The sequence below is a fragment of the Bubalus bubalis genome, chromosome 9 (assembly GCF_019923935.1).
Source record: "Bubalus bubalis isolate 160015118507 breed Murrah chromosome 9, NDDB_SH_1, whole genome shotgun sequence".
In the NCBI taxonomy this organism is placed as follows: domain Eukaryota; kingdom Metazoa; phylum Chordata; class Mammalia; order Artiodactyla; family Bovidae; genus Bubalus; species Bubalus bubalis.
In genome coordinates, this window is record NC_059165.1 from 66,231,516 (window position 1) to 66,256,452 (window position 24,937).

At 44.5% G+C, this 24,937-nt stretch overlaps 1 protein-coding gene across 2 annotated transcripts in view; it reads left to right on the plus strand.

Moving 5' to 3' along the window:
• FSTL4 (follistatin like 4) overlaps window positions 1-9,323 on the plus strand; it is a 447,609-nt gene extending 438,286 nt beyond the window's left edge. For both annotated transcript variants that reach the window (XM_025292703.3, XM_006065073.4), the window contains exons 15-16: window positions 754-863; window positions 3,235-9,323. In XM_025292703.3, the coding sequence (XP_025148488.2) occupies window positions 754-863; window positions 3,235-3,940 (816 nt within the window). In that variant the 3' untranslated portion in view covers window positions 3,941-9,323. The remainder of the gene's footprint in view (window positions 1-753; window positions 864-3,234) is intronic.
• Window positions 9,324-24,937: the final 15,614 nt, after the last annotated feature.

Here is a 24,937-nt window from a genome sequence, read left to right on the forward strand (position 1 = left end):
TGCCACCTGTCTGCGAATCACCCAGAACTTGGAGGCGGATGAGCCCATGTAGAAGACAAGAGGACACAGGCTGTCTGGCTCAGTGTTTCCAGCCTGCCTGTGCCAAGGTCTCAGCAGCTGGTGGACAAAAGCCCAGCCTGACCACAGGGGGCTTTCCAGCAGGGCTTCCATCCTGTCTAACCCCAGACATCAATCACTCAGCTCTGTCCGGCACTGCCAGGGTACCCTTCCCTTATACAGACACAGCAGGGACACACACCAAGGAACTGCTCAAGTTGCCTCCTGCCAAGTCCACAGGGGATAAAGTTGCTCCTCCCAGGGAACAGAGACAGCCATGCTCTGTCACTACCAATTTGTACAAAACACAGGGCCTAATTCTTCACTGCTCACAGCAAGTCCCATTTGTAAAAGTGGAACCCTCCCCTGCATCCTAATCACCGACTCTAAGTGGCACAGCCAGCATCTCTGAAAGACGCCTGTTTTCTCTATTAAATTATGGACTCCCAGTGCTCAGAGAGGACCTCTGCAAGCAGCACATGGTGGAGACACAGCAACCTAGGCACCTGGTGTCAAGGGAAAATACAGAACCAGTCAACTCCACCATTGCGTATTGTGCTACTTCAAACCCCTCTCCCCCTTTTCCCAGCCAAAAGGAGGATCACTACCCGAGTGTGCCTGGGTCTGTAGGTTTCCACCACCCACCCCACCTCCACTTGGATGGACCCTCACAAGGACTTCCATTCTATGTTACAGGTGATCACAGAGGCCAGCACTGGCCAGGGCCAGCGCCTCATCCGCACACCCTTTGCCGGAGTGGACGACTTCTTCATTCCCCCAACAAACCTCATCATCAACCATATCAGGTGAGACTGGCCCACAAGCGCTAAGCTACTCCATGCCCCAGCTCAGCCCTCTAGGGGGCAGCTTTGCGCCGGGGAGGCCTGCTCCTTTCTTTTTCTCCCCAACTTCTTCTTTGGACCACATCAGGAACGAACAGAGAAACAGGCACCATCCCTGTCTTCATTGTTAAAGTTAAGAAAGGCACCCAGCTCCTAATGCCCTCAGGGTCCCAAGGTCAGGAAGTCTTAGCTTTGGGTGAGGACAGTAAAGAGGAAACAACTGTGGTTAACTGTGTACCCTGTCCTTGCTATATGTTTAAAAAAAAAAAAAAAAAACCTAAAAAAAAAAAAAAACAGGTAGTCCTCCAACCTGTTTTATGGATGAGGAAACTTAGGCTCAGAGAACAGAAGACACTGACCAAAGTCACACAGGAACTGGCAGAGTCAGACTAAATGTGGGTCTCCCACAGAAGGGGAAGGAGGTGGGGGATGAATTGAGAGAGTGCCACTGAAATATACACATGACCACATGTAAAATAGATAGCTTAGATACCTAAGACAGATAGTGGGAAGTTGCTATGTTACAAGGAGCTCAGCCTGGTGCTCTGTGATGACATTACCTAGAGGGGGGTGGGGAAGGGCTAGGGAGGATCAAGAGGGAGGGGATGGATATATATATACTGATAGCTGATTCATGTTATTGTACATCAGAAACTAACACAACATTGTAAAGCAATTATCCTCCAATTAAAAATACATTAAAAAAACTTTTTTTAAAGTCGGGTCTCCTTTTGGTGCCCCCTTTGGCCTCATTCTCTAATAACCACAACCTGTGGCTCCTCTCGGAGGCCCCAGAACACCTGCTTTGCCACCATCCAAAAGAACAGCTTAGTAATAACAGCCATGGCTTCAACTGCAAGCCTCATCCCAGCCTGGCCACTGCCCTTCCCTCTTCCTTTCAAGAGAACCTTGACACTTAGTCAAGGCACCTCTGCCAGAAGGCTGAGCGTGCCCTTTTATAAAGTCATCAAGACCCAAATGTCTTATGGCAGTGTTTATGCCTTCCTTTACTCTGACATCAAGCACCTTTTTCAAGGAAGAAATGACTCATTTTTGCAAGCTGAAGCTGGACTTATAAAAATAAGGCTCACCCATTTATTCTTGCCCAAGGGAGAAAATAACGGCTTTCTGACCTCCTCACCTCACTCCAGAGAATACCTCTAAGATGAACCTCTAAGATGGTTGTAAATGGTAAACCACCTTAAAGAAGATGAATTCATACAACAGTCATGCAAACTCAGGCACTGCAGAGCCTGTGTGTGACTTTTACATGACAGCTTCCTACAGGCCTGGGGTTTTCTTTCCTGCTTTCCCCATGCTCTAGCTCTTTAAGGATGCTTTAAAGATGTCATCACATGGGCATTTTCCCGTCTCTGAGGCATAGTTAGCTATTCAAGAGAAAATTGTGGAAGACATTTTCTCTACTCCGATAGGTGTACACAACCCCCAAAGGCCTCTGCAAGCAAGGGGTTTAGGCAGACTCTCATGCTCAGAGTGAGTCCTGCCTGGAGTCAGACCCTTTTGCAGATCACAGCCAGCCTCCAAAGAGGAATTTCGCCAAGTCCAGATGCGGCAACCACCACCTCCTGACCTCTTCCAGTAAAGCGCCCACTCTAAGATTTAATCCTCCCAACAGCCGTCGAAAGGAACTGCCCTCTTTCAATTTGCAGAGGCTCAGAGGGGTTCAGCAGCTTGCCCCAGCTCTGCAGCCAGCAGGCACCACGGGAGCGCCAGGCCATCTGGCTGTAAAGGTAAAAGCTGTCCTCAGCCCCAGCCCAGGGTTCCTCTGACCAGCATCATCTGTGTAGCCAAGGGAGAGGCTGCCCTCAGGTTCCTCTCCGAGGGTCAGGGACCGTGGATAAGACATCTGTCCTTGTTCTCTTGTATCTGCATCCCCAGGTTCTGACTCACCCATTAGTCCACAAAACCACTCAGAAATAGACTCACCTGTCCTGTCCTCCTAGCAGGCAGAGTCAGGGCAGACACCTCTTGTCCTTTCCCTCCAGCCACCGGCCCACCACTTCTCAGCTGGCACAAGGCAAAGACACCCCAGAGGGAGGAGCTGCTGAAGGCATAATTCCACTCCTTCACCATTTCTGAAGATGTGTGCATGTTATAGGAGCATAAATCCAGGAAGAGTCTATAACTCAACTGCACTTGGTTTGAGATCATAGATGGATCACTTATGAAACCATCTCCTGCAAAATAGATCTTATTAACAGGCTATTAGATCAGTAAAGGATAGAGGACAAGAGAAAGGATGCCATCGTTTTAAGACAAATGGCAGATCCCTTAACCCCCCGGTCTTCTGACCTCAGTCTTCATCCCCTCCCAGGTTCGGCTTCATCTTCAACAAGTCTGACCCTGCCATCCACAAAGTCGACCTGGAAACGCTGATGCCCCTCAAGACCATCAAGCTGCAGAGCCACGGCTGCCTGCCGCAGGCCATGGCCCACACCCACCTGGGCGGCTACTTCTTCATCCAGTGCCGGCAGGACAGCTCTTCTGAAGCCTCTCCACAGCTGCTGATCGACAGCGTCACAGACGCGGTGGTCGGACCCAACGGCCAGGTCACTGGCACCCCGCACACATCCCCAGATGGGCGCTTTGTAGTCAGCGCCGCCCCGGGCAGCCCCCAGCTGCACGTTCAGGAGATCTCACTGCGGGGGGAGATCCGGACCCTCTACAACCTGAAAGTGAGCCCGGGTGTCTCGGATGTAGCCTTCCAGCGCTCCTTCACACAGGGAGACCAGTACCATGTCTACGCCACCCTCGAGACAGAGCCAGACCTGCTGTTTCTGGAGCTGTCCACGGGCAAGATGGGTGTGCTAAAGGGCCTGAAGGAGCCCGCGACCGCAGGGCCAGCCCGGGCCTGGGCAGGGCCCCGCAGGATCGTGAGGGACAGCGGGCTGTTCGGGCAGCACCTCCTCACGCCCGCCCGGGAGTCGCTGTTCCTCATCAACGGGAGACAGAACGCACTACGGTGCGAGGTGGCGGGCGTAAAGGGGGGGACCACGGTGGTGTGGGTGGGCGAGGTATGAAGCAGTCCCGAGCAGGCACCCTGTACATTTTTACAGACAAAAGCAAAAAACCTGTATTCGCTTTGTGGTTCAACACTGGTCTCCTTGCAAGTTTCCTAGTATAAGGTATGCGCTGCTAACGAGATCGGGTGGGTTTTAGGATGTAGGATTTCTGCCTTGAGCTGCGATGAGAACCTGCTGCCGTGTAAAGGAATCATCGTGCGCCCAGCCACGCGACACGTTACCTGGGCCGCCCTGGAACCAGGAGCTCCAGCTTTCCAGGCGGATGCTTCTGTCAGTTGCCTTTGCATCCTCATTCTTTAACACCGAGTCCATCCAGACTTCACCCTGCTGGATGGCCTGAAGCCGGGGGCTCCCAGGAGCGGGGCCCTCCCTCCTGGCCTGAGAGCTCTGGACCTCATTTTCTCCTTTGCAGCTGCTTCTCGCTTTTCTTTCCATTTGACTTGTTGTAAGCCTGAGGGAGAGCCAACAAGACTTATTGCATCTTGGGGATGGGGAAATCACTCACTTTATTTTGGAAATTTTGATTAAAAACTAATTTTTTATAATCTCAAATGCTAGTAAGCAGAAAGATGCTCTCCCAGGTCCAGCTGTATTCTTCCCTGCCTTAGGCCATGTCTCTGAGAGACACTACCCCACATCCGACAGCCAGAAAGAAGACAGTGGCCATCAAGGGGACTGGGGTCCTCTACATCACTGACACCCCCAAGTGCAGATCAGACCACCACATTGGTAAAGGCTCCTTTTTCTGGGTTGGGACCCCAAGAGACCAAGACAAACCCTGTGTGCCTGCTTATCACCACTCAAGGGGGACATGTATTAGCCTGTCCAGTACCCCAGATTCAGGGCTGACCAAGCTTGCCTGGAAACATGCCTGCAGAACAGTGGCCTCCAGGCTCAATGCAGAAACCATGCCCTCCTCCAAGGATTCAAGTGGGGTTCCTTAGGCTATCCTTTTAAAACCCCACTCTCTTCTGGCCTGTGGCCCTCGCACTCAGCTCGCACCCAAGTCCCTGCATCCACGAAGCACAGACAGCACATTTCAGTGTTCCTTACACATGGGTCCCCATCTCCCCAGGAACACACAAGGATGTGGGAGGCCACTGCCAGTACTCCCAAATGTGGTGGGCTCTCCAGGGCAATCAAAGAAGTACAACCCAACAGATCCCATATCGGAGAATCTCAGCAAGGAAGAGGCTCCCTTGGGCTCTCTAAACACCCTTCTCATGCACATCGGCAGGTTTGAATGGTCATTTTTCAAGCCACCTGAAATAGGAAGGGGTGTGGTCCCATCACAGAAACATCAGTTTAGATGCCTTCTCCTGTCAACGTGGCCATGATTTTCCTGAGCTGCTGAGAAATGGCCTCTTTCAGAGAAAGAGAGACATAGACTCTGTCTCACTAGAAATACAGCATCTCAGTCCCACCTAACTGCCCAATCCACCTGCCCCCTCACAGAGCTCCTGGTATCAGCCAGTCCTCTGGTATGTCTCATGCATCTTAGTCCACCATACTCTTGTCCCCAAAAACTCCCGGGAGTGTGCCTAGACATATACATTCACAGATTTTTGTAAGATAAAATATGTAGATATTTGAGGAAACTGACCTCAAAACCTAATTATTTAGTTTTACAATAACTGGGATGGATGGAAAACACATCTCACCTTTTTTTTTTTACTATTATTCCTGCCTCAATCTCTTGACACATTTGCTTGCACATCTGTCACTGAAATTTCCCAACTTTCATAAGCTTCTTCCTTTGGGAAGACCTTCTGAATTATGGCAGCCCCTGGAAGAAAAAGAAAGTGTCTGAGTCTACATGAAGAAGAACCTACCAACTGCCAGGCCAGAACATCAGCCCCTCTGTGTTACAGGATTCCTGAGTAAGAGACTAGTCCAGCTGCAACTGGCTTCTGTCACTGGGAGTGACTTCAGCGGCACCTGTTCCTTTTCCACTATTCATTCCACTTTCAAGTGTGGAAAGCTTATCAGCCTCTCATTGTCATCACTGTGTAGTTACAAAGCTGGAGACAGCCAGTTTAGGTCTTGCTGCCAGCATTTCAGATACAATTAAATAGGAGAAGGGAATCACAGCCCTGAAAATTGTGAAATTTGCAAATTCATAAAGGCAGGAAAGTCCATGTTTTTTCAGCAGTGCAGCCAACTGAAAGGCTGGCCTGGACTCCACCTGCCTCTTCCTCCCATACTTCAGCCCCAGCGGAATTTCATGGAACGCAGTCTGAAAGCCACTGGGATATGAAGTCATCACAACATCCAAGATCCTTCTTATGAACACGAATCATCAGCTATCTACTAATACTTATATTAAAGGAATATTTGTTTTACCAAAAGAGTCACCCCAAAAGTCACTCACGTAATAAACTATTTCAAAATTACTGGATTTTGAAATAAAATTCATTGCAGAAAAATTCAACGTAGATATTTTTTTTCAGACTAAGAAACACAAATAAACCTATAGTGACGTTAAGGATTTGAAATAATATCCTCATTCTCCTTCTGCCCAAGTGAGCAGGACCCTACATGGAGGTATTGGGTCCAAAAGCCCACCCAGCCATTCACAGACTGAGAGTTGGAAGAGGGATTTGTCTGTCCTAGAAGCCTGCATGGACTTCTGCACAAGGAAGGTTGGGTGTGAATCACCCAATGCCATCATCCCATCCCCACAACACTGAACCAGCAAGTCCTGCCTGGGGCTGGCCCAGGCTCCCTTCTTAAGTATTCATTCAAGTCATTCCAAGATCCTACTATTTTCCCCAAGCCTGCAGAGGTAGCTGGAAGAGCCCTGTAAAGTCTAGGCAGAGGCCACACTCATACCAAGCTTCAGATTCTATGACCTAGAGACGGCAGCACAGGAGACAGAAACTCAGTCCCTGCGATTCCTACCCCAATCTCAGCCTCCCAGCTCCAGGTTAGTGTCCTGGAGGACAGCTCTCAAGCCCAGATAAAGCCGAGAACCACCTGCCACCCTAGGGAATTGTAACAGCTGAGTCTTCACAGAGGAAAGCTGCCTGAAGCTGGCTTCGTGTGGCCCCACTTCTTTTCTGTTGACCAAATAACCTGTGAACTAGTGGAGATTTCAGAACTGAGTTGTGAAACAGATTCACGATGGATATATTTTTCTACAAGGGGCTTAAAAAGTAATCCGATTCATTTCCACAGCGTGTTCCATTCAAATACCATGGATGCTGCACCCTCTTCGTTATCGCATTGCACAGCTCACTCCCCTATCCTTCTCTTCAAAAGCCAGCCTCCAGGAGCACTGATACTGCTCCCAACTCTCTCCTACACATCCACCAATCTACCTCACATCCTCCTCTTCCTCGCACCCAGAACCCCCCGGAATGTGCACTCCAAACCAAGACACCAGATGGGCAAAGTAGGATGACAATGATGCTGACATGAAGTCCTTTGCCATCTCTCCCCACCCAGGACCCCAGATCCCACTCCAAGTGCAATCAGAACCCATGGGGACACAGCTTCTTGCTGCTCAAATCACACCCCCAAGCCCTAGCTCACAGCCCTTTGGAGTTTGATGAGCAAGACTAGAGAGAACTCAGAACTGTCAAAGAAGTCCATTATGATCAGACAGAAACTGCAGGACAGGAATGGAGACCATGCCATCTCAGCCAAGCCCTGAAGGGCTGAGCTGCATCCCTCCATCCTCACCTGTGCTCTGCCTTTCCCGCTTCCTTCCTATGCCTGGAGACTCCTGCTCATGAACCACTCCCACAATTCAAGGGCCAACTCACCACCTAATCACCACACCAGCTCCCCCAGGGGTCTTTGCATGCTGCTTCCTGGCTTTGGGGTACAAGTGAAAAGTCATTCATCGGGCCCAATCCTATACTATTTGCTCCCAGATTGGCACACAGCCAAAGCAGTTTTGTTCAAGAAAGTCATTAGCTGCCTTGATTGCTCTCCAAAATCATAGAGATCATATAGAACAGAGGGGCTTAAAAGAATCAAGGGGGAAATACATAGTATTTATCCTCAAGGTGCGACTACAAGACCCCAGATACCAGGTGGAATGCAACCAACTTCCTTTAGTCTACACCAGGTTACCTGCCGAGCCACTTGAGGATTTGAGTGTCTTATCTGGACCTTCATGATTTAGGCACCAGCCACCCAGCAGACACTGGGAGCCCAGTAATAGTGGTCTCCTGTGAGCAGTACTGGGAATTTAACCAAACACAATGTGTGAAATTATGGAAGATAGAGAAGAGCAGGGACTGACCTTCAAAATTCACAGCAAGGCTTCATTAGCCAGCACAAGAGTATTGAGCATGTGCTTGGTTTTTGCACAAAACCACACTTCACACACCCCTCTTCCCAAGCTCACCCCTGTGGTCCCAGGGAGCAGGCCATGCCCTAAAGGGCTGTAGAGGGCTCAGCCTACATGCCATGAAAATAACTTGACTCACCTCTACTCCCACCTGGTGACATGTGGCTCTCTACCTGTCACCAAGGCAGGATCAGACAGTGCTGCCCCCTGGGGGCACCTTCTTCTAGAGTATTTCTGAGGAATGGCAACCATGAAAAATTGGCTGGAGATGGGGCCCGAGATATTTCCTAACTCTAAACCTTCATCTGCTGCCCAGTATAATATCTGCCATAGCTTTAATAGTTGTTGGTCCCTGGCTCCTTCAGCTGCTTCAGAGAGGTGAGGGATGGCAGTCTGCAAGCCCCCCTGCACCCCAGACCCACAGCACAGCCTTCTGTGGTACCCCCAGCCCACACCCTGACTGCCTGCCACTGGCCAGGCCCCTTCTCGTTCCTTGACCCTTCATACACCACCCCTCTCCCCGTCTGCTCGTGCTTCCTGAAGGCCTGTGAGATGATCTAAAAGCAGACTAGGCATGGAATTTTGCTGCAGTGTCACACACGCTGTGTTCATGCTGTAGTCCAGTGAACGACCCTCACAATATGAAGTCACACACACACGCTCCGCTTGTCCCGTTAGGATTCTCCTCCCGCCCCACCTCAGAAAACTTCCAGATCTCTCATGTCGAGGCAGATTACATTATTTTGAGCAGTTGTGTAGACTCCAAAATATATTTTCTGTAATCACTGGTATTTCTCAAAGGTCTCCTGTAATTACTATACATGTGAATTTTTCCTTATTTATAAAATATATATAAATTATTTTTAATACATCAACTTTAGTAGAAATTTGTACCAACACAGTAACTGTATGTGGCATTGGAAATAAGTTTGTGTTTACGTTAACGTATTGCACAGTATTGGACACGCCGTGTATTTGCAGTACCACTTGATAGAAAGATGTTTCACAGATTATCATAAAGTATTGTCATTGTAAATGCTCTTTTTCTGAGGATTTTACAATAAAACTTGAAAAAAGTTACCTTTTTTTGGTGCCAGTCTATGTGCAGTTGTTAAAGTGAGGATTGATTAAGGAAACCCAGGCCTGTATAGGTTCATGATGGTCAAGGCAAATTGGCCCCTGCTCTGACCCAGTCCAGAAAGAGGCTGGACAAAGCAAGCACCTGACTCCAGATGTATTTCTTCCCCATGTCGAAGTTTCAGCTCCCAAAATGCACAACTGACATCTGGTCCAAAACTTCTCATCACCTGCCCTGCAATGCCCTTAAAATCCACCCCAGCCCCAGACTAATTCACTCTCAACTCCAGTCACCCTTGTTTCTCACTGCAGTAGACTTTCAACTGGGATATAGAATGTATAAAGTGCTCAGTAATCACCAAGCTACCCATGTGGAACACCTGCCATGAGCCACGTGGTGCTAGGGAGGGGGCCAAGGGTCACACAAAGGAGACACAGTCCCTGCCTTGGTGAGCTTCAAGTCTACTTCACCATGACCAGCAGTGCAAGTTCTTGAGAGAGAGAGTGTGTGTGTGTCTCTAAGGTTAGTGGGCATGCCAGAGACCCAGAGAAGAGTTGCAGTTCAAGTTCAAAGGTGGTCTGTTGGCTGAATCCCCTCTTCTTCAAGGGAGCTCAGTCTTTTGCTCTTAAGACTTTCAACTGATTGGTTGAGGCCCACCCACACTACAGAGGTTAATCTGCTTTACTCAAAGTTTACTGATTTAACAGTTAATCTAGGGACTTCCCTGGTGATCCAGTGCCTCAGACTCCATGTTCCCAATGCAGGGGGTCTGAGGGGTTCAAGTCAGGGAACTAGATCTCACACGTCACAACTAGGAGTTCACGTGCCAGAACTAAAGGTCCTGCAGCAAATAAGACCCAACAAACAGCCAAATAAATATTTACAAAGTTAATCTCACTGAAAAGAAAATACACAGAAACATCTAGAATAGCGTTTGACTAAGTATCTGGGAAAACCACAGCCTAGCTAAGTTGACAAAATTAACTATCATAATCACACAAGCAGGATGTTGCTCCCCACCATCCTGAGGAAGTAAACTGCTTTGCACCCAGCCCTGTGATAAGCACTTAATAAGCATCTGTCTTTAAACCTTACCACACCCAACAAGGCAGGAGGTACTATTATCATCTCTATTTTATAAACAAAGAAAACATGAGGCTCAGAACAACAGAGCCAGGATTCAAATTCAAGTCTTCAAGGGCCAAACATATGCTCTTAACCAGTAAACCTACTCCTTTCAATACCCACCTTGACAAAAAGATGGAACCCCAGCTGCTCCAGCTTCACTTCTATGCAGATCGCAAGGGGCACAGGCCACACACGCTAGGGGCTCTGCTCTGCATGAACTTCTGTCTCAAAGAGACGACTGCCCAGACTCTTCCTAAAGATTTGGGGTCTGGCCAGTCCCCCTAAGCAAGAGGAAGTGCATCTCATTAGGACCCAAAAACTCTTGATCAAAAGCAGACAGCAGCAGTTGGCTTGCTCACTGCCCACAGAGGCTGGGCTTATCACCGCACACACTCTGGATTTCTCCTTCAGGCTCACAATCCCCAGGATGCCAGGTATTGAGACTGGGGGTGTGCTGGGACCGCAAAGCTGAAGCCCACCATCAGACCCACCCCAAACAGCTGAGAGAAACTTCTATCCTACCCAGTGTTCACACATTCCCTCCTAACCAGGCTGAAAGGAGGCCACTCAGAGAGAGCAAAGCACTTGGTCCCAGGCTCCACATTCCCAGGTCTGGGAGATGGAGGAGGAGGGCAGGCTTGCCAGCTCTACTCACAGCCAGAACACCTCCACAGCCTTCACAATGCACTCCCTCTCTTGTTCAACCAACATCTTCCAAGAACCATCTCTGTACCAAGGTCTGGCCCACGTGTAGCCCACAGTCTATAAAGAGTTAAATGGACCCAAGAGGAACCACTGGCACACAGATCACTGAGGGACCTGCAGGGGGCTTGGTGAGGAATAGCTCTTTTGGAGAAAGTGAAAGTCACTCAGTCATGAACAACTCTTTGCAACCCCGTGGACTATATAGTCCATGGAATTCTCCATGCCAGAATACTAGAGCGGGAAGCCTTTCCTTTCTCCAGGGGATCTTCCCAACCCAGAGATCGAACCCAGGTCTCCCGCATTGTAGGCAGATTCTTTACCAGCTGAGCCACAAGGGAAGCCCCAAAAATACTGGAGTGGGTAGCCTATCCCTTCTCCAGATATGGAAGTCAACAGGAAGTCCTGAGTGAAGAACAGTGAGGGTGAGAGCCTACCTGCAAACAGGAACAGCAAAGGGCTGACACGAGAGAGGAGTGGAGAACAATGGCACCGACCACAGGCACAACAGCTCTGCGAGGGGCGGTCACAGCACAGCAAGGCCGGTGGCTGTATGGTGGAGTGCCATGTTGTTGTGGCAACAGAGAGCATCCACTGGGCTCTGGGAAGCACCTTCTTCCAAGCCAGGCACTGGGGCCACAGAGTGTCCAGGTTAAGTGGAGGAAAGAGAGAGGCTGCCAAGAGCAGTGAGTCTTCTACTAGTCTGCATCCAGGACTCAGATGCCTCACGGCTTGCACATCCAGCTACCCGGAGCCTGGGAGCACTCCGCTCAAGAGAAGGCTGTCTTCAGGGAGTGAGGAAGGGTTGTCAGAGGAAAGACAGAGAAGGCAGATGCCCCTAGAGGAGGTGGGCAGAAACTGACAGATGGTCCTGCACAGATCCCTTCCTCTGATCACAAAACCCTGGGACTTTGAGGACCAGAGAGAAGCTCCTATCAGGGGTTTTACGGGCAGAAGCCAGGTAGGCAAGGGGTATCCAAGCAAGCTTGGACTGCACAGCGTGCAGTGGGGACATATTCAAACAAAGATGAGAATTGGGTGCCAGGAGGTAGGGGAATACAGGAGAAAGAGAACTGAGAAGTAGAGGGTATGCAAGCCCTAGTGGCAGGTATGGGGTGAAAAGAGAAGACCAACAGGCCTAGGGTCTAAATACCCCCATATGCAAGGGGTTAGTGGGCCCTCAAAGAAATTGGATGGTGGCTAGAAGGTGATCCCAGAGCCACAATTCTTCAATAGCCAGGGCTGGCTATGCCTGAATCTAAAATTAATATTAACCCCAATGTTCACAGCAGCACTATTAACAGTAAACAAGACATGGAAGCAACCTGAATGTCCATCAGCAGATGAATGGACAAAGAAGACATACAGATGGCTAACAAACACATGAAAAGTTGCTCAACCTTGCTCATTATTAGAGAAATGCAAATCAAAACTACAATGAGATACTACTTCACCCCAGTCAGAATGGCCAACATCAAAAAGTGTACAAACAATAAGTGCTAGAGAGGGTGTGGAGAAAAGGGAACCCTCTTGCACCGTTGGTGGGAATGCAAATTGATACAGCCACTATGGAAGACGGTATGGAGATTCCTTAAAAAACTAGGAAGAAAACCACCATGTGACCCAGTAATCCCACTCTTAGTAATATACTCTGAGGAAATCAAAATTGAAAAAGACACATGTACTCCAGTGTTAATTGCAGCACTATTTACAATAGCTAGAACATGGTAGCAACCTAAATGTCCATCAACAGATGAATGGATAAAGCAGCTGTGGTACATATATACAATGGAATATAACTTAGCCATAAAAAGAAAGACATTTAAGTTAGTTCTAATGAAGTGGATGAACCTAGAGCCTATTACACAGAGTAAAGTGAATCAGAAAGATAAATATCATATACTAATGCATATATATGGAATCTAGAAAGATGGTAATGATTAATTTATTTGTAGGGCAGCAATGGAGACACAGACATAGAGAACAGACTTATGGACACAGTGGCCGGGGGTGGAGAGGGTAAGAAGTACAGAGAGAGTAACATGGAAACTTGCATTGCCATATATAAAATAGATAGGCGTGGGAATTTGCTGTATGACTCAAGGAACTCAAACAAGGGTTCTGTATCAACCTAGAGAGGTGGAATGGGAGGGAGATGGGAGAGAGGCTCAAAAGGGAGGGGTTATATGTATACCTATGACTGAATCATGTTGATGTTTGACAGGAAACAAAATTCTGTAAAGCAATTATCCTTCAATTAAAAAATAAATTTAAAAATTAAAATTAAAAAAAGAAGATATGGTACCTATATATAATGGAATACTGCTGCTGCTGCTAAGTCGCTTCAGTCATGTCTGACTCTGCCAGCCCACCAGGCTCCCCCATCCCTGGGATTCTTTAGGCAAGAATACTGGAGTGTGATGCCATTTCCTTCTCCAATGCTACTCAGTCATAAAGAAGAATGAAATAATAATTCATTATCATGAATCATCATAGATTATCATAATAAGGAAGACAAAAATAAATATCATATGATATTGTTTATATGTGGAATATAAAATAATGATACAAATAAACATATTTACAAAATAGAAGTAAAATCACCGATATAGAATTCCCATGGACAGAGAAGCCTGGTGGGCTACAGTCCATAGGAACTAAAAAGCATCTTGATGAAGGTGAAAGAGGATAGTGAAAAAGTTGGCTTAAATCTCAACATTCAAAAAACTAAGATCATGGCATCTGGTCACATTACTTCATAGCAAATAAATTGGGGAGAAATGGAAACAGTGACAGACTTTATTTTCTTGGGCTTCAGAATCACTGAAGATGGTGACTGCAGCCATGAATTTAAAAAATGCTTGCTCCTTGGAAGAAAAGCTATGACCAACCTAGACAGCATATTAAAAACCAGAGACATTACTTTACTGAAAAAGGTCTGTACAGTCAAGGCTATGGTTTTTCCAATAGTCATGTATGGATGTGAGAGTTGGACCATAAAGAAAGCTGAGCACCAAAGAATTGATGCTTTTGAACTGTGGTGTTGGAGAAGACTCTTGAGAGTCTCTTGGACTGCAAGATCAAACGAGTCAGTCCTAAAGGAAATCAGTCCTGAATATTCATTGGAAGGACTGATGCTCAGACTGAAGCTCCAATACTTTGGCCACCTTATGCAAAGGGCTGACTCATTGGAAAAGACCCTGATACTGGGAAGTATTGAGGGCAAGAGGAGAAGGGGATGACAGAGGATGAGATGGCTGGATGGCATCACCGACTCGATGGACAGGAGTTGAGCAAGCTCCAGGCATTGTTGGTGGACAGGGAAGCCTGGTGCTGCAGTCACCAGGGTCAGACGGGGTCGCAAAGAGTCAGACATGACTCAGCAACTGAACAACAAATGACCTAGTATATAGCACAGGGAACTATATTCAATATCTTGTAATAACCTATAATGGAAAAGAATCTGAAAAAGATTTATATATATATATATATATATTTTAAGTACATGTATATATTGGAAGGTGGGAGGGAGGTTCAAGAAGGAGGGGATATATGTATACATATAGCTGATTCACTTTGTTGTAAGGCAGAAACTAACACACCATGGTAAAGCAATTATACCCCAATAATAAAAGTATATAATATATATAACTGAATCACTCTGCTATATACCTGAAACATTGTAAATCAACTGTACTTCCATTTTAAAAATTAGTATCAAAGTTTTAGAAACTAAATTTGATGAAATAGTACATTATATTATTCTCAAGTCTAGATGGGTATTATCTTTATGTGTACAAAGGTACCATTTTTATATGTTCACAGAAAACGAGTTTGTTTCCTTAGCTCCCATTTCTCCAAGGCCACTGGCCATCAGAGTTCATCCCTTCAAGCCCGAATTTTCTGCCAGCATGAACCCAGTTACCACAGAGGCGCTATTGGTCAGCAGTGGACAGAAGAACTGCTGGACAGTGTCCTGAGCAGCCCAGGAAGAAGGATGGCAAGTGACAACTAACAGTGCCCCCTCAGTGCACAAAGGGCAGAATGCACCTCCAGATTGACCAAGGACAGGGAGACTTTCAACATCCCTGCGGGATAAGAAAGAGAGTGTGACTCATGATACCCCAAGGAAATCCTAAAAGGAGCCACAGCCCTTTGCACACACTGGTCAAGCTTTCTGAAAACCCAAGGACAATCTGAATCAGCACTAGCTGATGTACTGCTAGTTAACCACATTACTGTTGTTTCAGGATATTAAAAAAAAAAAAAAAAAACTCATGCTGTATATTATCACCTTGATAAAAGAATACTAGAGAGGAAATGGACCCAAATGTTTATCACTGAATGCTGGGATAATATGCAGGCTAATCTTCTTCTATACATTTATTTCCATTTTCTAAAATTTCTACAAGGAGCTATGCACAGCACTTTTGTATGAAGAGAAATCTAACATCGACATCCACTAGCAAGTCGCACAGGTGCACAGCAGAGAGCACTCTTGCTCCCTTTGGGTCAGGTGAGGACAAGAAGGATTCTTGTCTTTGGCGAATGGGGGCACAGTGAACAGAAGAACTCATCCCCCAGGTAGAAACAATGACGACAGAGCTGAACCTACCTTATCCTTATACATGCAACTTGAAGGAAGAAAAACAAAGCAGATGAGGGCTGATGGAAAGGCAGTGGAATCATTCCTATGGCCCAACCACCACCACATAAATGCCTCATCAATTCCTACCTCAGAGCCAATCGTCAGACTTTCCTTCCTAAGCATATGGCAGATTCAATCACTCAGACGATTCTACCTTAACAATGCTAGATAAACAATTCTCAAAGGAGAACGTCTTCCTAAACACCAAGTAGGTGAGAAGAGCATGAAAAAGTAAAAGTGAACCCAGAGACAGAAGCAGGGTGGTCAGGCTATCTTCTTGAGAGCACTTGTCTATCCAGGTAAACAGGCTTTCATTTCAAGTCTCACAGGTAATGGGAAGGACCTACTGGGGGCAGGAGTCTGCTAGGACACATTCTCCTATAGAAAACTCGGGCCCCAAAGAGCTATACTCTCAGGCTAAGGGTAAACTAGAAGTTCAGAATCCCCACCCCAGCCCCAGGGAACCTCAAGGAAAGTTGCTTTAAGGCTGAGAAGAACAGAAAGGTCCTGCAGAGTCATAATCACATCTGCAGACCAAACTCATATCGCCCACATTCAAAAAATCTTAAGCCTAAGATTTAAAGATGTCTCAGCAAAATATAAAATAGGTAACACAATCACAGAAAGAAAATAAATTCAAGGGACTTCAGGACATAGTAGTTTGCTATGGGTAGTTTAAGGATGAGTAGTTTGCTCATCCTTAGTAGGCAGATTAAGAGCTAAAAGAACTGCAAAAAAATATTCAACTTCACTCAATAGTCATTGCTAATATTTATTATTATAACATATATAGTATATATTATAATGATATATTATTTTTAATATTTGTATTTTTTAAGCTATCTTATGCATTTAGCAAGATACAGCAAATTTAAAATGGTATCAATCCGGATAGGAGATTTTGCTGCAATAATAATCAACTTTGGACCTTCAGTGGCCTGAAACAACAAAGATTTATTTCTTGCCCATTCCCTACATCAGTGGGGGCTGTTAGGATGCTCTGTGCATTACAGTTTCTCAATGACCCAGTCTGATAAAAACTCCATCTCAGAGCTTCCCTGGTGGCACAGCGGTAAAGAATCCACCTGCCAATGCAGGACACATGGGTTTGATCCCTAGTCCGGGAGGATTCTACATGGTGTGGAGCAACTAACCCCCCGTGCCACAACTACTAAGCCGTGCTCTAGAGCCTGGGAGCCACAAGTACTGAAGCCTGAGTGCTCTAGATCCCACGCTCCACAACAAGAGAAGCCGGCACACCACAACTAGAGAGTAACCACTACTCTCCACAACTAGAGGAAAGACCGCGCAGCAACGAAGATCCAGCGTGGCTAAAAATAAATTACAAGTAAATAATTTTTAAAAACACTCCATCTCAATTCATTTCCATAACTGCTGAGGCTAGACTAAAGAGAATTGAAACCAGGAATCAGGAATTAAGTGCTCTAGCCTGGAAGTGAAAAAATTCTATTCCTCCTCACAATTCATTGGCCAGAATGACTTCATATGCACAAATCCAACCACAATAGGGGCAGGAAGTTCAGAATTTTACTTGCCCCTGCAGAGCTGAAAATAGGATCAAAGAGCAACATTAAAGACTACAGAAAATTTGTGTTATCACACAAGAAAAGAGACACAAACATCAATTCCAGAAGTTCATTAAAGTCCTACAATTTAAATATGGATTGGAAATATCAATATAAATTTATATTTGTTGTGCAGTCACGCAGTCATGTCTGACTCTTTGCGACCCCACAGACTGCAGCTCGCCAGGCCTCCCTGTCCCTCACCATCTCCCGAAGTTCACCCAAGTTCATGTTCATTGCATTGGTGATGCCGTCCAGCCATCTCATCCTCTGACACCCTCTTCTCCTTCTGCCCTTAATCTTTCCCAGCATCAGGGACTTTTCCAGTGAGTCATCTTTTAGAATTGGATGACCAAAATACTGGAGCTTCAGCTTCAGCATCGGTTCTTCCAGTGAATATTCAGGGTTGATCTCCCTTAATATTGACTGGTTTGATCTCCTTGCTATCCAAGGGATTTTCAGGAATCTTCTCCAGCACCACAGTTTGAAATTCATATTTATACTTCCACTAATCAAACTGACACTCAAATTTCAAAAGGACAAATAACTAAAGCTCACTCAAGAAGAAATAATCTGTATAGCTCCACAGCTATTGAAGAAAATTAATTCATAAATGGAAACTTTCCCACAAAGAGAACTTTAGGCCAGATGGTTTCACTGGTTCATTGTGCCATGGGGTCGCTAAGAGTCGGTCACGACTGAGCAGCTTCACTTTCACTTTTCACTTTCATGCATTGGAGAAGGCAATGGCAACCCACTCCAGTGTTCTTGTCTGGAGAATCCCAGGGACGGAGGAACCTGGTGGGCTGCCGTCTATGGGGTCACACAGAGTCGGACGCAACTGAAGCGACTTAGCAGCAGCAGCAACAGCAGCAGTACCAATTCTATAAAAATTCTCCCAGGAAAATAGGAGAGGAGGGAATACTTCCCAACTCATCCAACGAGACAAAAGAAAAAAAAAAAACAGCCTAATCTCTCTCAAGAACAAGAACATAGATACCAATTTCCTTAGCACCATTTTAACAATTTCAATCCAATAATACATAAATAAAATAATACATCATCTATTAGTGTCCTCTTTGATTTCTTTCACCACTGTTTTATAGTTTTCTATATATAGGTCTTTAGTTTCTTTAGGTAGATATATTCCTAAGTATTTTATTCTTTCCGTTGCAATGGTGAATGGAATTGTTTCCTTAATTTCTCTTTCTGTTTTCTCATTATTAGTGTATAGGAATGCAAGGGATTTCTGTGTGTTGATTTTATATCCTGCAACTTTACTATAGTCATTGATTAGTTCTAGTAATTTTCTGGTGGAGTCTTTAGGGTTTTCTATGTAGAGGACATGGATTGGAAGAATCAATATAGTGAAAATGAGTATACTACCCAAAGCAATTTATAGATTCAATGCAATCCCTATCAAGCTACCAACAGTATTCTTCACAGAGCTAGAACAAATAATTTCACAATTTGTATGGAAACACAAAAAACCTCGAATAGCCAAAGCGATCTTGAGAAAGAAGAATGGAACTGGAGGAATCAACCTACCTGACTTCAGGCTCTACTACAAAGCCACAGTTATCAAGACAGTATGGTACTGGCACAAAGACAGAAATATAGATCAATGGAACAAAATAGAAAGCCCAGAGATAAATCCACGCACCTATGGACACCTTATCTTTGACAAAGGAGGCAAGAATATACAATAGATTAAAGACAATCTCTTTAACAAGTGGTGCTGGGAAATCTGGTCAACCACGTGGAAAAGAATGAAACTAGAACACTTTCTAACACCATACACAAAAATAAACTCAAAATGGATTAAAGATCTAAACGTAAGACCAGAAACTATAAAACTCCTAGAGGAGAACATAGGCAAAACACTCTCCAACATACATCACAGCAGGATCCTCTATGACCCACCTCCCAGAATATTGGAAATAAAAGCAAAAATAAACAAATGGGACCTAATTAACTTTAAAAGCTTCTGCACATCAAAGGAAACTATTAGCAAGGTGAAAAGGCAGCCTTCAGAATGGGAGAAAATAATAGCAAATGAAGCAACTGACAAACAACTAATCTCAAAAATATACAAGCAACTTCTACAGCTCAACTCCAGAAAAATAAATGACCCAATCAAAAAATGGGCCAAAGAACTAAATAGACATTTCTCCAAAGAAGACATACAGATGGCTAACAAACACATGAAAAGATGCTCAACATCACTCATTATCAGAGAAATGCAAATCAAAACCACTATGAGGTACCATTTCACACCAGTCAGAACGGCTGCGATCCAAAAGTCTACAAGCAATAAATGCTGGAGAGGGTATGGAGAAAAGGGAGCCCTCTTACACTGTTGGTGGGAATGCAAACTAGTACAGCCACTATGGAGAACAGTGTGGAGATTCCTTAAAAAACTGGAAATAGAACCGCCTTATGATCCGGCAATCCCACTGCTGGGCATACACACTGAGGAAACCAGAAGGGAAAGAGACACGTGTACCCCAATATTCATCGCAGCACTGTTTATAATAGCCGGGACATGGAAGCAACCTAGATGTCCATCAGCAGATGAATGGATAAGAAAGCTGTGGTACATATACACAATGGAGTATTACTCAGCCATTAAAAAGAATACATTTGAATCAGTTCTAATGAGGTGGATGAAACCGGAGCCTATTATACAGAGTGAAGTAAGCCAGAAAGAAAAACACCAGTACAGTATACTAACGCATATATGGAATTTAGAAAGATGGTAACAATAACCCTGTGTACGAGACAGCAAAAGAGACACTGATGTATAGAACAGTCTTATGGACTCTGTGGGAGAGGGAGAGGGTGGGGAGATGTGGGAGAATGGCATTGAAACATGTAAAATATCATGTATGAAACGAGTTGCCAGTCCAGGTTCGATGCACGATACTGGATGCTTGGGGCTAGTGCACTGGGACAACCCAGAGGGATGGTATGGGGAGGGAGGAGGGAGGAGGGTTCAGGATGGGGAACACATGTATACCTGTGGCGGATTCATTATGATATTTGGCATAACTAATACAATTTTGTAAAGTTTAAAAATAAAATAAAATTTAAAAAAAAAAGGCAACCCAAAAAAAAAAAAAAAATGCATCATGACCAACTAGAATTTATCCCAAACTGCAAGATTGGCTTAACATTTGAAAATCAATGTAATTTACTACAATAACAGAGTAAAAAAAGGAAAATCATATGATCATGTTAAGAGAAGCAGAAAACTAATTTGATAAGTATCCATACCCAATCATAATTTTTAAAAAACTCCCAGCAAAGCAGGAACAGAAAGGAGCTTCCTCAACCTGAAAAAAGGCACTTACAGAAAACTTACAGCTAATAAACTTACAGCTAATGTCACCTTTAATGGTGAAATGCTGAATCCTTCTTGTGATGGTTAATTTTGTGTGTCAGCTTGGTTAGGTCACAGTACCCACATATTGGGTCAAATATTATTCTAGATATTTATGTTAAGGTGTTTTGATGAGATTAATATTTAAATCAGTAAACTTTAAGTAAAACAGATTACTTCCCTGGTGGCCTAGACAGTAAAGAATTTGACTGCGATGCAGGAGACCTGGGTTCGACCCCTGGGTTGGGAAGATCCCCTGGAGAAGGAAATGGCAACCTACTCCAGTGTTCTTGCTTGGAGAATTCCACGGACACAGGAGCCTGGCAGGCTACAGTCCATGGGGTGCAAGGAGTCTGACACGACTTGGCGACTTAACAGTTTTAGTTTCATCCGTAGTGTGGGTGGACCTCATCCAGTCCGTTGAAGGTCTTAAATGGGAAATGACCTCCCTGAAAAGAGAATTCTTCTAGAAGACTGGCTTTGGACCCAAACTGTAGCATAAACTCATCCCTGGGTCTCCAGCTGCCACCTACCCTACAGATTTTAGACTTGCCAAGCCTCCACAACCATGTGAGCCAGTTCTTTCAGACAGACAGATACCTGCCCACATCCATAGGTACCTTCTATTGGTCCTGTTTCTCTGGAGAACCCCAATACACCTTCCCTCAAGGTTGGTGTGCCAGTTATCAACTGATTATCTCTCAACCCCCAACCCACCCTTCTTTCCTCTTCATCGTGATGCTAGAGCTGAATGAGCTCTGCGTGCCTTTCCCCTGGGCCACCTGCCTCAATGTTCTGCTTTTCTCTAGAGGGCTCTGGAAGACTCTGAAACAGCAGTGGAAAGAAGGGACTTTCCTTTTGGAATCCACTTCTTCTTCCTTTTCATTAAGCTGAGGAGCCAGAGGACTGTTGTGGAAAACTCACTGGTACTTACTTCAGCAATCCTCACACATCAGGCCAGCTGAACTTTCAGGGCCACCACCGGCCGTGGTCTCCTCACTTGGAGTACACGTTTGTGACAGTCTGGCCAGAGGGCCTCAGATCACACTCCCACTGCCAGCAGCCTCCTCTGCTGCAACTCCAGCTGCACCTCAGGCAACCATCTCCCCACCTGCCAAACCCACTGCGGCTCACTGTCTCTAGCAATTTTCTTCAGCACCCGCAGTCTGTGTGCTCCTGTAGCACCCATGCTCTCCTTGGTTTGCATCTCGTCTTCATGGAGTGATGAGATATGCCTCCCTCCTCGGTCCTAGTTCTTCCATCGTCCAGTCTTCCAGGACAGAATCAGCAGCTTTTTGGTACTTGGTACTTTTGGATGCCACAGAATCTCCTCAAATCTCTTTTAGTAGTTAACCACCTGATACTAGCTAAGAAATTCTTTATATAAATTTCTTCCATTCAAATGGGTGTAGACTTGGTCTCCTGATTGGACTCTGACTGATATAACCGGGAATGCTGCTGCTGCTGCTGCTGCTAAAGTCGCTTCAGTTGTGTCCGACTCGGTGCGACCCCATAGACGGCAGCCCACCAGGCTCCGCTGTCCTTGGGATTCTCCAGGCAAGAACACTGGAGTGGGTTGCCAGTGCCTTCTCCAATAAGGCAACATAATTGGGAATGCTCTCATCACTGACTTTTGACAAACATGCAAAAGCAGCTCAGTGGACGAAAGAGACTTTTCAACAGATGTGCTGGAGCAGCTAGATGTCCATGGGCAAAAAAATAAAAAACCTCAGCCTATATCTCACATCTTATCAAACATTTAACTCAAAATAGATCATGAACTTAAACGTAAAAGATGAAGCTATAAAACTTTTAGAAGAAAAAACAGTAGAAAATACTCAAGACCTACAGTTAGGCAAAGAGCTCTTGGCTTGACACCAAAGACATGCTTCATAAAGAAAAATCTGATAAATCAGAGCTCACCAAAATTTAAAATGTTTGTGTTCTGTGAAAAATCCTGTTAAAAAAATGAAAGGATAAACTTCAGACTAGGATAAAATACTAGCAAACGATCTATCCAACAGAGGACTACTAACTTTGTTCTTCTCATAAAGAACAATCAAAATCAACAGTAAAATAGCAACCAACTAGAAAATGGGCACAGGACATGAATTCTAAAATTCCAAAACTCATTTTACCAAGATGATATATAGATAGTACATAAGTACATGAAAAGATGTTAAAAAAAAAAAATTATGGTTACCAAAGGGGAAAAGAGGGGAGGGATAAATTAGGAGTTTGGGATTAACAGATACACACTACTATATATAAAATAGATAAATAACATGGACCTACTGTATAGCACAGGGAATTACAGTCAATATCTTATAATAATCTACAATGGAAAAGAATCTGAAAAAGAATATATGTGTGTGTGTGTGTGTATACACACACACACACAGATATATGTATAACTGAATCACTTTACTGTACACCTGAAATGAACACAACATTGTAAATCAACTATATGTGCTGCATCTGTGCCAAGTCGCTTCAGTTGTGTCCGACTCTTTATGACCCTATGGACCATAGCTCGCCACCATAGCTCCTCTGTCCACGGGATTCTCCAGGCAAGAATACTGGAGTGGGTTGTCATGCCCTCCTCCAGGGGATCCTCCTGACCTAGGGATCGAACCTGAGTCTCTTACGTCTCCTGCATTGGCAGGCAGGCTCTTTACCACTAGCACCACCTGGGAAGCCTGTACATCAACTATATGTCAATTAAAATTAATTAACAATTAATTGTTATCTTATTATCTGATAATTATCTTAATTACCTTTGTTGATTATCTTAACTAATTAAGATAAAATATAATAAAATAAAGATGTTCAACACCGTTAGCCATTAGAGACATATAGATTGAAACCACAATGAAATAACACTACACACACAGCAGAATTGCTTAAATACTATGCTGCTAAAATAAAAAATAGTGACAAAGCCAAATACTGCTGAGGATGCAGAAAAACTGGATCACTCATACATTACAGATGGGCACATAAAATGGAAGACAGTTGAGCAGGGTTTTTTTTTTTTAAATCAGCACTCAGCTCCCATATGACCCAATAATTACATTCCTGGGCATTTATCCCATAGAAATTAAGATTTATCTTCTCACACAAAAAAGGGGCATACAAATGTTCATTACAGCTTTATTCATAACAGCCACAAACTGGAAAGAACTGAGATGTTCTTCATTCAGAGGGTGAATCATAACACAAACTCTGGCACATCCACACCGTGAAACACTACTCAGCAAAACAGGGGAGCAAACTACAGACACACAAGAGCCCTGAATGAACCTCCGGAGAATTATGCCAACTAAAATGGTCTATTCCATAAGGCTGCATCCTGAACACATGATTCCATGTATATTACATTCCTGACATGGCAGAATGAAGGACTCATTAGTGGTCATCCAGGATTAAGAAAGGGTATGAGGGTGAGAATAAATTGGGTGTAGCTATGAAAGACAACATGGGAAATTCTTGCGGCGATGGGAATGTTTCGTCTTAATTGTATCAATGTCAAGATCCTGGTTTTAAGATTATACTATGATTTTTCAAGATATTACTTTTGGAGGAAACTGGGTAAAGGATACATAAGATTTCTCTATATTCTTTCTCACAACTGTATGCGAATCTACAATTATCTCAAAATTTTTTTAAATATTTAAACTTCCAGGCCAGTGTCACCAATGAATTCTATTAATATTAACCATTTCCAATTTTATACAAACTCTTCCAGACAATACAACAAAAGCAATAAAATTCCAAATTTATTTTGTGATATTAGAATAACTCTTTCATATTGAAACCTAACAAGTTCAATTCAAGGCAGAAAAAAATTACAAGCCTATTTTACTCATAAAATATATATCAAAATCCTAAATAAAATATCAGCAAACTGAATGCAGCAACTTAAAAAAAGGATAATGCATTATGACTAAGTTGAATTAATCCCAGAAATGCAAAGTTGATTTAATATCAGGAAATAATAATTGATGTAATTTACCACATTATTGGATTAAAATACAGGAGAGAGTAGAAAAGGCATTGCAAAAATTCTAAGTTCATTCACTTTCACAGTGTCCTCTTTGCAAAGTAGAAACAGAATAAAACTTTCTTGATTATTAGAGACAAAAATCTACACCAAACATTCTTCATAGT